This window comes from Eupeodes corollae, chromosome 2 (assembly GCF_945859685.1).
Source record: "Eupeodes corollae chromosome 2, idEupCoro1.1, whole genome shotgun sequence".
NCBI lineage: Eukaryota > Metazoa > Arthropoda > Insecta > Diptera > Syrphidae > Eupeodes > Eupeodes corollae.
In genome coordinates this window covers 56238114-56256268 of record NC_079148.1, presented here as the reverse complement: position 1 = coordinate 56256268, position 18155 = coordinate 56238114, and the positions used below count along the sequence as shown (strand labels likewise).

Sequence of the window (18155 nt, the reverse complement as noted above, 5' to 3'; positions counted from 1 at the left end):
GACGACGAAGTTACTTATCAGTCAAAAAGTTTCTTACCCTCTGTATAAAACTCTAAGGTGAATAAGCCAATTAAGAACGATGTAGATAGGTACGAACAAAGTCATTGTGGTCACTTCCCCCTTATCAAAGCATAAATAGACCAAAATATTGACTCTCGAAAAGAAAAACAATGCGAAAAAGAAAACAAATCAAATAAAGTGTACGAGAAATGTGGACAGACTTATTCTGGAGGTTGTAATTGGTAAAGATTGTAATATGGAAGTTTATTGTTTTTAAAGACACGTTTTTCTTGAAAAAATACACACATGTGTACGACCTATAAGAACGTATTTTATAATAAAAAGTTCTTGTTTTAAATCAAATCAAAAAACGCCATAAAAGAGTTTCAATTAAATTTGTATACAAATTGTTAATGTCAGTTCGTGAGAAGCAAATTTTACATCATTCCTCCATTCAACTTTATTTTAAAATCTAATTAAAACTTTGAAATCATCTTATTTTTAACACATCAATCCAATACTACCGAGCAGGTAATAAAACAACAACAAACCTAACAAAGCGTTGAAACTTTTTTAACGTACCCATACCCAACCTACCTCTCCGTCTCGTCTACAAAAAGAAACTTCCTAATCACTATTGTTTGATACAACCAGAGACAACTTTAATGACCAAAGGCCTAAAGAAAAGGTTAAGGTCGAAAATTGTATCATACCAAAAAAACAGCAGGCTTATAGTATGAGTAGCTATGACGGTATATATAAAGTATTTTAAAAGCTCATTAATTAGTAACGTTTAAAGGGGGTGGTGGGCGTGTAGTCTGGTTACGGATATAATATTATAATTAATTTGAAACTTTTTTTGTTGTTGTTGCTTTTTAGAATTTTGTATTTTGCCCAAACTTAAACAAAAAAGATTTCTGTGTAACATTTTATGATGAAATGCCAAAAATAATTTCATATTCCAAACCACACAGAATAAGAATAATTTATTATTATGCTTAACTAAAAGTTATTCATTACAACACAAATAATTTTCTAACAATTTTAATTAAGTCATTTTTTGGGGTGCAAAGCGAAAATCCTTTGTTTCTTAAATTTTATGCCAATAACAATTTTAAAACAAAAATGTTATCATATTTTATACAAAAATATGTACATATAAGATTAATTAAGAACTCGTTTCCAGGAAGACGTGTGGTTGTGTTTGTTACTTATATTTATATTATTTTCCTTGAAACGATGTTGGTGGTGAATCAACTAAAGGAATGTAAAAATTGCAGTTTTGTGAAATGCAATAAGAGGATAGACACATAATTCCGTGTAGGTACGTTCTCGAGAAATAAATTAACGTGTTTTTCTGAGAAGAAATAAGGAATTATATCTGACAAGTAAAAAGGCTTAAAACACCAACTTCCTTAAAAAATAAAAATTAATATAACAAAGTTTTAGGATGCGCAAAATAAAGGTATGTCTATACTTTCTCTACTTGAACTTGCATATACATTCGTATGAAACAACACAATGTCAGTGGGATTTTGAATTGAGTTTTCATTGTGTTCTTCCTTGCTTGGAAAAAGTTATGTTTATATTTTTTGTGTGGAATTTAAGTTCTTTGAATAAAAGTTTTACATTCATAAACAAAAATACAATTGAATTACACCGAACAACAATTCTATGAATTCTGCTTGGTTTGGTTCTGGTGATCTGATTGTGAGGATGGGTTAAAACTTTGTTCACATTTTTTTCTTTGGCAGTCGAGAGGAAAAAGAAGAAGACACTAACGATGTTATTATTTTATATTATTTTATATATATTTTAAATAAGGTTTATTTCGTTCATGTCATAGAATCTGCCTCACATTGGGCGCCATTGTTATTTGTAAGTTAACTTTATTTTTGTGGCTTTTACTTTTTTTTTGTGATTTTTCAAAAAAATATTGTAAGATATCATTCTGTTCTGTAATTAAAATCTTCAGCAGAAGAAATGAAATAAATCGAATTTTTTGGTTGGTCACATTTATTGATTGGAGTAAGAACATCTCTTATTTGTTCACTTGTTGACAAATTTTTTCAATCCCCTCTTTAAATAATCTGCGTAAAAATAAAACTCCCTTGTGGTTTCGTTTATGTTGTTGCATGCTAAATTCCGATTGGCTCTGATACTGAATTTTATGAATATTTTAAGAAATCCTTAGAAATAATATTTGACAATTAATTTGTTGTTTACTGGCCTGCTAATATTTCGAATACAAACGAATTCTACTTAATAGATGGAATGGCAGCTTTTGGTTTAAGTCACCTGAATGGCGTACAAAATGAAAATGAAAGAATATTGGATCTTGTCTACTTATCTGATGTAATGAATACTGATGCTGCCATGTAGCGATTCAAAGCTCGTACATGAAGATCGCAACCATCCCGCCTTCCATTAAATCTATGTGTATGCAATGTTTTTAACTATTGTAAAAGTCATATTGAGTTTGACTTTAAAAATTGTAACTTTACTCAGCTTTATAACTTATTACTCGAAATAAACTGGGATGCATTTCTTTCAAATATCTGTTTAGATGAAATGATTTTACGAAACCTTATCTGATTGTTTTTTTTAGAGACTATTCCATTGAGTCCAGGTCCTGATGGAACACAATCATACTTGTTCACAAAATGTGTATCGTATATTTCCTATCTATTGTTTCTTCTTTTCACTGAGTCTGTGAAATGTTTCCCAGATATTTTGAAATGTTTTTACCTAACGCCAGCACATAAAAATGGTTCTACAAATTTAGCTAAGAATTATAATTTTATGTCGAAATTTTCTGCTTTTCCTAAATTGTTTGAATCCCTTGTCTGTAACATAATTGCTTTTAATAGTTCTTCTGTTGTGCACATGTCAAAAATGACATGTTTTTTTGAAAACATCTACAATTACTAATTTATTACAATTCTCTACTTTTTGTTTGGATACTTTTAAAAAATGCTCTCAAGTCGATAGCAACGAATTTGTCAAACTATGTCATGAAATTATTCTTAATAAATAAGGTAATAGTGGACCGTTTCGTTGTGTTAATTTTGTCATATATAAAAGATTTATTTTAAAACGTCATACTCGGGAGTAACCTTTCATATCAATTTAAAGTCAATTCTGGTGTACCTCAAATGAGTCACCTTGGTTCAATTCTGTTTATTTTATTAATTCTTTTTTTTTTATTCCCCATTGTACAATGCTGTTTAGGTCGGAATTTAATGCGCATACTTTTGTCGTTGCAGTTCCAAATCCGAAAAAGAGGAATGTGAATCTGAAAACGAATATGAAAAGCTAAGAGTACTATCGTCAGCGAAACAATGTATTGGATTAGAAGTTGCAGACAGGAGATCATTAAAAAAAATGAGAAAGAGTCTTAAAGATAGAAAAGAGCCCTGGAGCACACCAGCATTCATTTTGTGGTTTTCAGATTTGAATCCATCCAATACAACTTGTATTGAACGATTCGAAAGGTAATTACTAATCCAATGAAGGATGGATTAATGGAAATCGAAAGCACGCATTTTCGATAAGAGAGACTGATGCCAAACGCTATCAAATGGTTTTGAAATATCAAGTGCAATAATCTTACTTTCTCCAAAATGATGTAAAGATTTGTTCCACTGTTCGGTGAGATGAACCATGGGATCACCAGTGGACCTATTGTTACGAAAGCCGTATTGTCGGTCATTAAGAAGCTTTAGATCTTCGAGATATTTCTTGAGCTGATAATTAATCAGCGTTTCCATGATCTTGGAAAGAAGGGACGTAAGTGCAATCGGTCGGTAATTAGAGAGTGAGGAAAATTCGCCTTTTTTGGGAATAGGCTTGACAAATGGGGTTTTCCATCCTCTCGGAACGAGACCTGAGGAGTAGGACAGATGAAAAGCTTACGCAGTGGTTTTACCAGCGTTGAAGAACACCTCTTTAGAACAATAGCGGGGATACCATCAGGAAAATCAGATTGATGTATGCTAAGATCTTTAAGGACTTTCGCTACGGCAAAAAAAGATTTGCCCCATAGAGTCACTGACTCGCTCAAGTACTCACTGGCAGCGTTGAATTGGCGGCGAACTGTCTAGCAAAGAGATTAGCTTTCTCTTAAGACTAACAAATGGATTGTCATTCACAACGAGCATAGGAACCGAGGAAGAGGAAGAATTCCTCATATTTTTTTTTACAATTGACCAACAATTTTTACTGCCTTTGGGATATTGCAGTATTTTTTTCCGTAATTGTTGGGCATGTAAAAATTTGGTCCGTAGAATATGGGCGTTGCAGGCCTTCCTGGCTTGTTTGAACTTTTTTCGGCTTTCCTAATTACGGTTGGCTTTATAGCAACGGAAACTTACCTCTTTGGCTCTAATAACCTTACAGCTTACATCGCGCATCGAACTATGCGTTTTCCTTAGGTCTGATACTTTTAACCCTGTTCGGTATAAAAGTTCTCATTCCCAGAAGAATTAAACTTGTGATAATATCAGCGTCACTATCGAGTAAGCATAGTGACCAGTTAAATATCCTGAAGTAATTATTGAGACCGTTTCAGTTGGCTTTGTCGTATTGCCAAACGGTTCTTTAGGAGCTCTTTTTTTAACTGAACAGTTTTGACACGAGAAATTTGCTGATATAACACAATGGTCTGGTCAGATGGTCCTAAAGATAGAATACTAACAGTGCACTTACCAGGATTAGAGGTAATAAACAAGTCAAGAGTGTTTTCTGCTCGACCTACCACGTTCGATATTCGAGTGGGCTCGTTGATCAGCTGAGTTAGGGGGTTTAACGGTTTCAATGCGAGGATAGGAATCAGACAATGCACCTAATTCTCGAGAAGTTGATACTCTGTCTAAATTAGGGCTTCGATAAAGGAAGCAGTAGTGAATGATTTGCTTATTTACGGAGAATTTAAAACAAATATAATTAAAAAAGAAATTGGTGCAAAGACCAAATTGTGGTAAGAACTGATAAGCAACATCATTCCTAATATATATGGCGAGGCCATGGTGGAAAAGAATAAAGGAACTAAGCTATACCCATCAATAAAAAATTCAGCAGGATCGAAATCCTTACCTACTTGGGTTTCACTTAGTGCCAATACAGCCTCTTTAAAGCAGTACGGTAGTACACAGAAAGAAAATTGGCTCTTAGCCCACGAATATTAAAATAATCTACCTTGAAATTTCCAGCCATTGCAAATAAAGGAATAGCAAAAAACCGAAACAGACCAACACTATAAGATAAACATTACTGAGTTGAACCACAGAATGCTATTCGATACACGCCACTACTGTGTTTACTTATTTATTTATTTAATTTAATTCGTTAAAATCTAACGTTAACAATATTTATTTATCTAATAATATCTAATATCATAATTTATATTTATTATACAATATTGTTGAAAAACATAAGTTAAAATTGTTTACATTTTATATTATCATTTACAGATTCTAAACAAAAATGAAATTCGTTATAAATTGTTATTAACTGATTGAGAGGGCTACATACACCATAGTTTGATCTGCTAAATATTTGAATAATAGGTTGCTGTCGCCTTAAACTTGCTCGACTGAAACTGAAATTTAATTTACTTAGAACTGATGGTAATGATATCGAACCATTAATAATCCCAACAATAAAACAAAATTGTAAATACTTTCTGTGGTTAGTCAAAGAAGGGAGGCTGATCAAAGCCAGTATTTGAGAATAAGGAGGAAATAGATTTTCCCTTGCCCATGGAAGAGACCGAAGACAGAAACGCAGAAACTTTTTTTGGATCGCTTCAATTCTTGAAACATGTATTGAGTAATAAGGTGACCATACCACACAGCCGTATTCTAAAATTAACAAACGAAATAAATAGAAGTTTAAGAACATAAGGATCCCGAAAATCACGACCGAATCTTTTAATGAATCCAAGAACCCTATTGGTTTTTTTAATTATATAACTTTAATGATCATTAAATAATAATTTGGGATCTAGAATAATACCTAAGTCAGAAAACATAGAAACTTTACATAACGGACAAGAATCAAACATATAGTCGTACAAAAACGGAATTTTTTTACGTGTAAAACTCATAGTTTTACATTTGTCAACATTTAAAACAAGTCGGTTTTTATTGCACCATTCCCTAAATATTGTTAAGTCTTCTTGTAATAATAAACAGTCAGAGGAGGATTTTATACTTTTGAAAAGCTTAATGTCATCAGCGTAAATAAGGACAGACGAGTTTTTTAAGTTTGAAACCAAGTCGTTAATAAATAAAACAAATAAAATAGGACCTAGGTGGCTGCCCTGAGGGACGCCAGAATTGACAACAAATTGAATTGAACTTTCATTACGAAACAAGACAGAATAACGACGATTTTTTAAGTATGAAGAAATCCAATTTATAAAATTGTTGTTAAATCCTAGATGGTATAATTTTAGAATTAGTGTATTGTGACATAACTTGTCAAAGGCTTTACTAAAGTCAGTAAATACGCAATCAACTTGCCCGCGTTTTTCAAATACATCTAGACAAAAGGACACGAAGTTAAATAAATTAGTTACAGTGGATCTCTTTTTGACAAAGCCATGCTGGCTATCACAAATAAGAGAACTACAATGAAAAGAAAGAACATTACTCACAATTGACTCAAATAGTTTAGGTATCACAGATAGTTTCGCAATGGGCCTATAGTTCATTATTTCATTCTTTGGGCCTTTTTTGTGTATGGGAATAATAAATGAACTTTTCCAGATAACAGGAAAAATTGAACTTTTTAAGGATGCATTGAAGAGAACACATAACGGATATGACAAATAAGAAGCACATTTTTTTAATATATAAGATGGAACACCATCGGGGCCTGGAGTAAAGCACTCATCGAGTTTTAAAATATGTTGAGCAACTGTGTCTTCACTTATTTCAAAATGAATTGCGTTTAAATGAGTAAAGCTGTCAGAAGAAGAAGAAAAAGAAGAGGAAATGCTACTTTGAATTGATTAGCAAACATGTTTGCAATAATCTTTGGATCATGACTAGTTGACGAATTATTTGACATCGAATTCGGATAGCCACACGTTTTCCTTTTATTATTATTGACGAAATTCCAGAAACTATCTGGATTAGATTTAATACCATGTTCTATTTTACAAATGTAATCGTCATATAGAATGTTAGAATAATCAGAAAAGAGTTGTTTTAGAATTAAGAAAGTTCTGTAATCATCGTCAGTTCTAGTTATGTTATATTTTACCCAAGCTTTGTTCCTTTTATTTTTAAGTTTTTAATACGCGTATCTAACCATGGTGGTGCATTTGAAGCAAAACGTGATCTTTTTAAAGGAATAGTTTCGTAAAAGCAGTTAAAAAGAGTTCTATAAAAATTATTACACATATCCTCAATATTACAGTTACAAAATAATTGATTCCAATTTACAGTTATTAACATATTAAAAAGATCTACAAAATTACATTTAGAAAAGTCAAATTCAAGTTTGTTGTTATTATTGTTATTGTAAGGAGAAGACATGTGTAAACCTAGTGAAATATCTAATGCAGGATGATGTCGATCTTCGTCTATTAGTTTTACAGTAGCAGTTAAAACAGCAATTTCGTTGTTAATTGTATCGACGAAAAACACTAAGTCAAGAATTTTTCCAAAACGATTTCTCATTCCATTGAATTGACTTAAACCACACGATGACATACCATCTATACATGTTAGTTCATTAAGGCTGGACGCATTTATTGGAACATGGAAGTTGTCGTCATCAATTTTTGTCCAGTTAAGGTTTGGTAGATTAAAGTCACCTACGATCAAAATTTCATCTTCGGGTTCCATAAGTACATAAATATTTTCTATGCAGTCATTAATCTTTTCATAAGCCTCATTGTTTGAACTTGGAGGAATATACGCAGAGATAATAAATAAATGGCCAGATTTCAATGATTTTGATACATAGAGCTTCGACACCTGTGGCTCGAAAGTCATCTATCAGGTAACACGTAAGTGAGGTCTTGATCGCAAAAAGAATTCCTCCTCCGACAACATTAGAGTCTTCTTCATCATGTCGATCACGTCTGAAAATTTGATAAGATACATCAAAAAGCTCCGAGTCAAGAATAGAAAAGTTGAGCTAAGTTTCTGTTAGTATAATGACATCGTGGGGAAGGTTGTTTACATTTTTATAGACCATATTAGTTTTTGTCCGAAGTCCATTTACATTTTGGTAGTAGACTAATATTTGTTTAAGCTGCTCAGATGTTGATTCCACATTGTCCGAATTTGACGAAAAGGGTTCTGGGGTATTCCTTGACTATTCTGTTTATGAACAAATTCGTGTATTATTACACCAATTGGCCAGAACGAAGGCGAGTTTAGTACATGGAAAACTGAATCCGGAACACGTATTTTAAAAGACGAATATTTAGTGTAGTTTCTGTGAATAATTTTTTTAACATTAAAGGACAATGATCCCACTTTTTCTTTAAGATAATTTTTGATATCAAGGGCATTAGTTGACGGTGATAGTTTAGAAAGAAATAGTTATGCCTTAATAGTGACAAGAATCGAATCCGGCCCTGTTAATGCAAACAATATCCATTGCATTAGTTATAAAACGCAGTATTTATCGCTAATCTATGCAGATGATTTTAAAATCTCCATCATCAAGGATTGTCAATTTAAGGAATGGAGCAATACAAATCGTTTGATTTTAAATATTGACAAATGTAGGACAATGTGTTATACACGCAAACGTAATATAATAAAATATGAATATATATTGAATTCGTTACGATTGAATAGAGAATCTGGGTATTTTACTAGACTCAAAATTCTTATCATAAAAAAAGCTAACAAAACACTTTGTTTCGTCAAAAGATTTTCCAGAGAGTGCTATGATCCATATGTTATTAAAATTCTGTATGCTCCTTTTGCCGTGCCAACTTTTCAACTCTTGAGCCGTACTTTTTCGTTCATATTGATAGACTTTAAAATATTCAACGTAGATTTTTAAGAGTTCGTCTTCGTTTTTTCGCTAGCCTGATAGACTTTTATTACCTCCATAAACTCAAAAGCCCTTTCAGTTTATTTCTGATCATAGAGTATTTGAAGTTCTGCTTAATATGGGTTGTATTGAATGGCACTATTTAATGTCCATGTTTTCTTTGTCGATTGTATCTTAATCTGATCCAGGCTATTCTACAAATGACAATCTCAAATTCAACTTTGAATTTATTTTTTTTTTGCTATAAGTTGTTACAATTATGTAAGTTTCAAGTTAAGATTTTAGTAAATATTGTAAACTTAAAGTTAGCATTTAACGTATTTAATAAATTATGTCAAAAGTCCCCAGGATGTCAAACGGTCAATTAACCAATTCTGAATATTGTCTATAATTGATAACTGAAATGGTTGAACATAATTAAAATCAATTGTTAGGAGAGTATACTTTTTGTTGTACGAGTATAAATAAGACTGATAAAATTGTATAAGGTTGAGAATTCAAAAAAACTAGTCTTCCAAAATCACAGAAAATTCAGGTACTTTACATTTTCGAAACAGAAAATTCAAAGCTCCATTTAAGTCAGAGAGCAAAATGTATAACGCTTAGATTTGGAAGAAAATAATAGGATAGCAACATAGATTTTATTCTTTTTATATATATAGCAACGATAAGTAAAATATATTCCGAATAAATTTTCAATTTCAATTTAAATAAAATCGATCCAATCTGACAAACACTCAGGGGCCATAGTAAAATGGAAACCGCAATCACCTAGGTATTTATCATTGAACATCATTACGAACAAATAATTCAAAATGTATTCAAGCAAAATCAATCTATATTGATATATTTTTTACTGTCGAGAATGCTGATGTTTTGCATTCAAAGTTTGTAGTTCTAGGAAACTTGTAAAGTTTTCAGAAACTGTTTTTTTGTGAATTATTCAAATTAGGTTGAAATTTAATCTACACTTCTTCCGTTTCCGCACTTTAAACTTTATTTTGTAAATTGTAAATTGAGGAACAGATGGCAAGAGTTTACATTACGAGCCAAAATTATGTTCATTAATTACATGTTATGTATTTTAAACTGTGAAATAACTTAATTATTGCTATTTGACTTTCAGAAGGAAACAACCTTTTACGCGTAGAGAAAAAATTTCTCTTTCAAAAAAACAAAAACAAAAAAGAAATGATTTCCCATTCCAATCACTTACCCAAACAAATCAGTTTCACTGCCAGGAAAACTGATGCGCGGCGATAACGGTGACCGTCCGTGACGTTTGAGCATATCATGCAAGCCCGGCGGGGCATGAATAGGACTTAATATGGTAATTTTTCGATTGGGCGGTGCCAATAATCCTCCCGACAATGTCAACTGGGTACGAATGCTCGAGGCCGAAACAGTTTTGTGCATTTCAATGGTTTCGGCCGACTTTGAGATGAGAATCGACGAAGACTGATTCAATCCGAATTTCTGATTATTGATTGGCGACAGAGTGTCCAAGTTATCTGTAGGTTCTTCTATTTGCGTGGAAGCACTGCGTATGCATTTTTCTGGCCTGCTACTGGCAGCACTGGCTGTTGCCTCAGAGTGTGCTGATGTGGAACGAACAAATTGTCGAACGTGTTTCTGATGGGCCGTAAGGAAGCCACCACCGCCCATGCTCGACGGATGGGTGTTTTCGGGTTGTTGCAAAAAGCTTTGAAATTTCGATTTACCCGATGCTGATGATATAGACGAAGTTTTCTGCATCATACTACGCTGTTCCGTGACAATGGAAGCACTTGACTTGGCCTTTAACTGATGCGACAGAGTTGACGATGACGAACACGAGGTGGATGTTTGATGGTGTTGTTCCACCACGGTCGAGGAAGTAGAGCTTGATTGAAGACTTTGACTTCGTGTACTTTGGGTCATGATTCTGTTGGAAGATGCTGTTGTCGACGATGTCACTGACACTGATGGATTTGTGGTCAGCGAATATTTTTTTGGATAGCCCATTTGGGCAAAATTTCCATCACCTAGGTTTTCGTGTTGGGATAAATCCTCTTCGACATCGCCGGCTTCACTTGGTGTGGTCACAATGTATTGGGGTGGTGTTGTTGCTTCATCCATAGACATGGTGATGGGTTTAATTTCAAATGAACAAATGCATATGTGCGAAAGTGATTCCTTTTGAAGTAGTAATATTCAGTTCCACAAATTAGTAACAGGCGTAGATTCTGTTTTTTCTGTAATAAATTTAATTTATCTTGAGAAAAAAAAAATTAAAAAAAAAGATTTGTTTTCCCTAGATTCGGAATCCATTGACTGACTTTTAAGTGTTTTTGTTTGCTTTCCAAAAGAATGTAGCTATAACAATTCAATATGTTGGTTAGTAGGGTTGCCAGAAGTGTCAGTTTTTTATGATATCGTTTTTTTTTTTGAATTGTTGATTTTTAATAAATAAAATGAAAAGTTCTCATGCGAAAGACCTTTTGCAATATACATTAATGGACACTGAACTCAAATCAAATTTTTTTCATAGATACAAACAAGATTAGGATGTGCAGAAAGTATAAAAAATAAAAACAGGTTGTGTTTTTGAAGTATAAAACTAAAAAAATTTATTTGGACGAGGAAAAAATTATGCACTTAACCTTCAAAAAAATATATTGAACAAAGAATGACGTTCTTCTAATTCAGTAAAAGTTTTATAAAAATCTAATTGACAGTTTTTTTTTACAAAATGCACGAATATTTTTATAAAGATATTAAATACAAACCTATTTTATATTAAAAAAATGTAATTGCTAATTAAATAAGTAATTTAAATTAAGAGCACGACTAGTCCACGAACTTACTCCTGCATCCGAAAACTCTGTTTGCAAATACTTAAGTTTTAAAATTCAAAAAAATACCTTTAAAATAAATTGTTCTTCAAAAGTGTAGATGTCATTAAATAAATTAAGAAACGAAATATCGAATTTTGAAAGAAAGATATGTTAAAAAAACAACAATGACATTTTTGGTCATCAAATATTGTTAAGAGCTCGTTCAAAAAATATTAAAATAGGCTTAAAAGTTCTTGAGAAAACTTAAAAGCAAAATAGCTTTATGAAAAAAATCAAGTTGAACAAATTTGAGTTTTCAATTTCTTACCAAAAATATGTGTATGGGGTAAACTGTCATTTGTATCTTGAAAAAAAAAACAACTCGTTATGGTAATCTGCTTAAAATCTTAATTTCCAAGTTCGAACTCAATCTACCAATGGTATGGACTGAACCTTTTGAAATCTCGCCAGAATAATCTATTTATTACTGTCTACACAGTTTTTAAATTTTTTAAACTGACAAAATTATTAATATACGAAAAATCAACATGATATTGAGGGCCACTAATGGGCTGCTATCAGTGCGAGTCGCATCCCAGTCTCTTTAAGAAAATAAAGAGCTTTCCAATAAGGACTTGACAAATTGCCCATCAAAGAACGTACATATGTAGTGAATCGGCTTAAATTTTAAGTCAGCTTGATCTTGTATAGGGTGTAAACCAAGATCCTTCCGCAAAAAATTTGTTGCACTAAAATTGAAGTTAAAGGCCTTGAACCTGCGATCGTCGACACGGAATTTTGGTAGACGATTTTTGCAGAATTTGCTCGTTCGTGTAATTTACAATGATGAAAATGTTAAGTTAACTGAATAAATTGACAACGACAGTTGGATGATTAGTGAAAAGATGCGTTTACAAATTAAATTCATAGTTTTCAAGTCCCTATTAGAAATCTCGATACGATGGCTCTAGAAGTAGGGTACAGAACGTGGCCAAAAATGTGCAGTCAATCACTTAAAACCTAACTAATGCAGCAATTTAAATTTAAAATCGACGTTAGAAGTTCTAAAACAATCACATACGCATTGTAGTAAACTATTTTTTAATTTCTACAATTTCAAGACTAAATCTTATTATCTTCTAGTAATTTGTGCCGCATTATGGCAACTCTCTTCGCAACAGAAAATTATCTTCATTAAAACCGCCCTTGCAGTAATATAATTTATAAACATAAAAATGCGCTGACACATATTTAATTTATACAAAAAACTCATATTTTTCAGTATAAAGTGAATTTACATTTTATATATGGGTGTTTAAAGAAAAAAAGAAATAAAAAGAAGTTTAATGAGATGACTGACATACCTGTCGTACGATTTGGGTTTTGATATGTTAATACTATATGTTGGGGCGTATTACGTATACAACTTTTCCATACATGGAACATGGAAGCACCCCACCTGACTTTGTTTACATTTTTGTCCCAAGTGAATTTGCAGATTTTCATTCTCACATCGTCCATTAGTTGAATGGGGTTTTTGTATTTATGTGAAGTTCTTTTTTCGTGTTTTGATTATTTTAATGTTTGTTTGGTATAATTCTACATGAGAATGAATAATTTAATTGAAATAATATTATTATTATGATATTATTACAGAGAATCTCCCATTTATAATACATTTATTAATGCACATTCAAGAATGTATGAATGTTTGTATTTTTTGTATGTAAATCATTATGAAGGGATTTATTTTATTTTTGTATGATTTTTGTGTGTTTTATACATTTTTAATGTAATTTTATTGCTTTAAGTAATTGTATCCATTTAATTAAATGCAAACATGAAAAGAACAAATATGTACATTCAGTATGTTTGTATAGAGAAAGTCACAAATGAATTCATGTATGATATTTGATTTTTGGAAATAGGGTGAGATAAAGACCTACATCAAAGCGATTACCTTATTTATAAAAAAAATTAATTAATTAATTAGAAAAATACGTTTTTATTCGAAATGATTTTGTTTATCGAAGTATTAAAAAAGATTAACTAAGTATTCAGTAAAACGTGACACTATATCCTGCTGTTATGTCCCTATGATCTTGAATATAGATATTTTTGTATGTTTATAAAGGGTGTCCCAAATTAACGCAAGATTTGAATTTGCCGCCATTTGTTCAGTGAAGTGTTGGCAACCCTGAAAAAAGCAATTTGACAGCTAACAGTATAGGGTTATTAAAAATGGAGCGTTACACGATAGAACAACTTGTCTACATTATTAAGGAATATTTCAAAAATAGTGAATAGGATTATTAAACATTAACAAATGGACCCTGATTTTTCGAGCAAAATCATCCTAAGCGATGAAACACATTTTCATCTTGATGACTTTGTCAATCGCAAAAATTGCCGCATTTGGGGTTTGGAGAACCCACATGTGATTGTCGAAAAACAAATGCATCCACAACGCGTGACTGTATGGTGTGGATTTTGGGCTGGAGGCATAATTAGATATATTTTTTTGGAAAATTTCAACAAAAGAGTGCGCATGTGCATGCAAAGCCGTGGAGGCCATTTGTCCGATGTGTTATTCCATACATAACCCTATCCCTATATACTTTACGAGTCAATAAAAATATAACTATCAAAAGACTAAAAACGGCGTTTTCTATTTAATTCAAATCTTGCGTTAATTTTGGGACACCCTTTAAGAACAGGTCAGGAATATATAAACATGAAATTTACAGACCGACATTTATGTACATGATGCGAATTCTAACAATACATGATACATAATTATCAACATTTATTATTTTAGTATGTAAACAAATATGTATTATATTAATTCAAATGTTGTATTTTGCTTAAGCATTGATTTTGTTTATAAGATGTGCTGAATTTAATAAGAAAAACGTTTGGACTATGCTTTTAGATTAACTTCACAGCTAAGGAAAAACTAAGAGAAATACATTTTGTAATTCAGTACGTGTTTCATTAAAAAAAAATTATTTTTTTTCAAAAACCATAAGTCAAAGAGTTTACAAGTAACATAACAAACTATATAGCACTGTCTGAAAGGGCAGTTTTAATTTTTATGATATGTATTGACTTAAAATACAGCATTTCAAACTCCCGTTTTTCAAAGTTCTGTAAATTCCTATTTTGGATTTAAAAATAACTAATTTTTAATTTTTAGGTCTGGAATTTCTAATTTCGATTGTGCTTTTTCAAGCTTTACGAACCTAAGGAAAGTATCATCTAAAATCTGTTCCATTTATGCTCCTTTCAGTTTCTAACAGATATTTAAAATTTGATTTTGTAAAAGATTTTAATTTTATTCAGAATTGTTTGTATTTTTTAAGAAATTGTTGACTCTTTCGATCCGATGAAGACTTCTTATATTTGTTTGCAGGTGAATAAAATGACTACATACCTATTTACTTGCTTAGGCCTGAAAGTCTTTTTAAAATATTGACTACACTTAGAAAGCGAACATTTTGAAATGATTTCAACAAAAAAACATAAGATTTTTGTTAAGAAATCTGTGGCCTTGTGACACCTTGAAAATAACTGCTTAATTCGAATTTATACAAAGTTTCGTAGTGTTAAGAACTTGAGGTTAAGGAAAAATTGATTATTTTTTTTAAATGTAACTAAAAACGCTAAACCTAAAGGTTTGTGTCCATTTTAAAGTAAACGTGCTGCGAGACTCTCTCAAGCTGCTTCTCTTAAAGCAATCTCGCAAGTGGACATAGTCTGGAGAGTAGCTCAAGAAGAGTTGAATAATTACTATCGACATTCGAACTTTTTGAAAGTCACTCGCAAGTGGACACATGTGTTTACCACTATCTGTGATAAGCTCGCCGAATAATACACAGTTCGTATTTTGCGAGTAGCTGTCGAGAGTAAACATGGCAAATTAATGAAAAATATGTCTTTTGTTCATATAAATTTGATTTGAAAATACATTTTTAACTTTCCATAGCAAGTTGTTGTAATGGGTCCGATTTATCAAACTGAAAATGTTGACATTTCTCGACGTTTCAAGTTGCCTGTGCGTGCGTTTGTACGTACGTCCATGTTTTTTTCGACGTCCATATAGCTCAAGAGCTTGTAAAGATATCGACTTCAAATGAATTTTGATATAGATATATAGATGCATAAAAATGCAGAAAACGATCTCAAGAAAATTGAGTGGTTTTTTTCACCATAGCAGTTTTAAAAAAAAAAGAAAATGTTAGTTAACCCCAAATATCTCACGAACCAAAAACGCTAGAGACTTGAATTAAATTTTATATAAGGTATACACATATTTCAACGTGATACCAAAGAAGTATATTTCAATACAAAAATCCAATTAATTTATCTCCAAAAAAATTTTGGAGTTTTTAACATCTTTTTTTAACAAATATTGAGAAAAATCGAATTGACAGACAAAATAGAAACTTAAAAGAAAATTTAACAAAAGTTGGTAAAAATTCCTTTCCGACACAAATATCTTTTTAAAAATTTGAGATTATGGCTTCCAAGAAATATTGTTTTCAACATTCAGTCAAATTTTGAACAAAATCTAATTGACAGTTGTTTTACAAACAAGAACAAAACTAAAACTTGGCAAAAATTTACTTTCGACTCAAATCGACTTTCAAAAATTAAAATTATTGTCTTCAAACTTTTTTTTGTTTCACAGAAAATATTATTTTCGATAATCAGTAGTTTTTTTTTTTATAAAAATCAAATAGTCCGTTTTTCCATAAAAAAATAAAATCTTTAAAAAAATAGTACGCAAATTTGGTAAAAATTGATGTTCGGTTCTCGATATCTCGTGAACAATAGAAGATATTGCCTTTAAATTAGATTCATTTATCCAATTTGTATTTATTTGCTTAAGAACTACAATTTTTTAACAAATACTACTAAAATTGGTGAAATTTTTTTTTACAAAAATAGATTTTGTAATCAAACTATTTCATCAAATGCAAAATATTGTTGGTAATTTTTAAACCTTTTAGAATTATTCAACTGACAACTTTTTTAACAAAACACCAAAACCTACAAACCCTTTAAGCAAATCGACAGAGGGTATAGGAAGTTATCAGTGAGGATAATTAAAGCTCGTAAGAATACATGGCCAACTGATAATATGCTAGCAGACATGATTATGAGAGTGCCCTCAGCAAGAAAAATCTCAATATTCTACCAGAGAGCTCGCGATAGTTAAATTCCTTAAATTTGGCTCTCAAATGGACAGTCTCCCGAGAGTTAACTAGAAGAAGTACTCTCAAAACGACACGCACCTTAAGATGAAATAAGTTTAAATTTGGAAAAAAAAGCTAAAGTTAATCTGTTTTTTTTCGTTTTGGACAATGTTTTCTTACTGGCAATAAAATTGCACTTAAATAATCGATTTGGTGGCCTTGATTAAAATACGACTTCAAAATTAATGAATTAATGAAAAAAAACATATATATTAGGATTTTGAAGGCTATCTAAATGTATGCAGTATATTTTCCGAATCTGTATTTCCATTCTTCAATATTCAGTTAAAATATTTACATTATTTCATTAAGGTTTTAAAAATCTTCATAAGTTGTTAAATTTCAGCTGAATTACAAAATATAAAAATAAATGCTAAACCATTTATGCTAAACGATTTTCAACAGAAAAAGGCAAAACGGTATAAAGGTGTTTTGGTTATGTATAGAAACTTAACAATTTTATTATATCAAGTTTTTGATATATATTAAAACTACAAATAATGTTAATGCATTGTTGACAGATATTTTGAGTTTTAAGTTAGCCTTAAAAGCCCTGTTTGGATAGACATCTCTAAATAAGTATTGTTTTGTTTGTGGGACGAATGAAAGCCTAATTTTGTCAACCAGCGGTTTATTGTTTTGTTAATTTTTTTTTAAAAAGAAAACAATGATTAAGCTCTGAACAAAAATGAAATATCGACATAAGAACTGGAGAATGTATTACAATAGGCAAAGAAAATAGCTGCAGTAAACCATAGACCAGAAAACAAAACTTAAATAATATGGACAAAAAACTAAAATCCAGAAATATATTTTGGAGGTAATATTAATCCCAAAAACCTCCCACAAATAAATTGTTAGTTTTCTTTTTCAATAAAATTCTTCAAAGCGTTATTTTTTAGAGTTTCAAAACATTTAAACTGCTCTGCTGAAAAATGTATACAACAGACTGAAGCGTTTTCATGTGACCACACCAAAAAATACAACATTTATTTTTTTTACAAAACTGCTTTGAATTTAAGTTGTTTTTGTATTTCGGTTGTTGTTTGTAAAAATC

General features: G+C 31.2%; 1 protein-coding gene across 7 annotated transcripts in view; it reads right to left on the bottom strand.

Annotated features, from left to right (window-relative positions):
• The window catches only part of LOC129944549 (cAMP-specific 3',5'-cyclic phosphodiesterase), a 363379-nt gene that overhangs the window by 94782 nt on the left and 250442 nt on the right, over positions 1-18155 (bottom strand). For 3 of the 7 annotated variants that reach the window (XM_056054060.1, XM_056054062.1, XM_056054066.1), the window contains exon 1: positions 10241-11278. The exons of the other annotated variants lie outside the window; for them this stretch is intronic. In XM_056054060.1, coding sequence (XP_055910035.1) covers positions 10241-11148 — 908 coding nt within the window. In that variant the 5' untranslated portion in view covers positions 11149-11278. Of the gene's footprint in view, positions 1-10240; positions 11279-18155 lie in introns of those variants that run through there. 7 annotated transcript variants of the gene reach the window in all.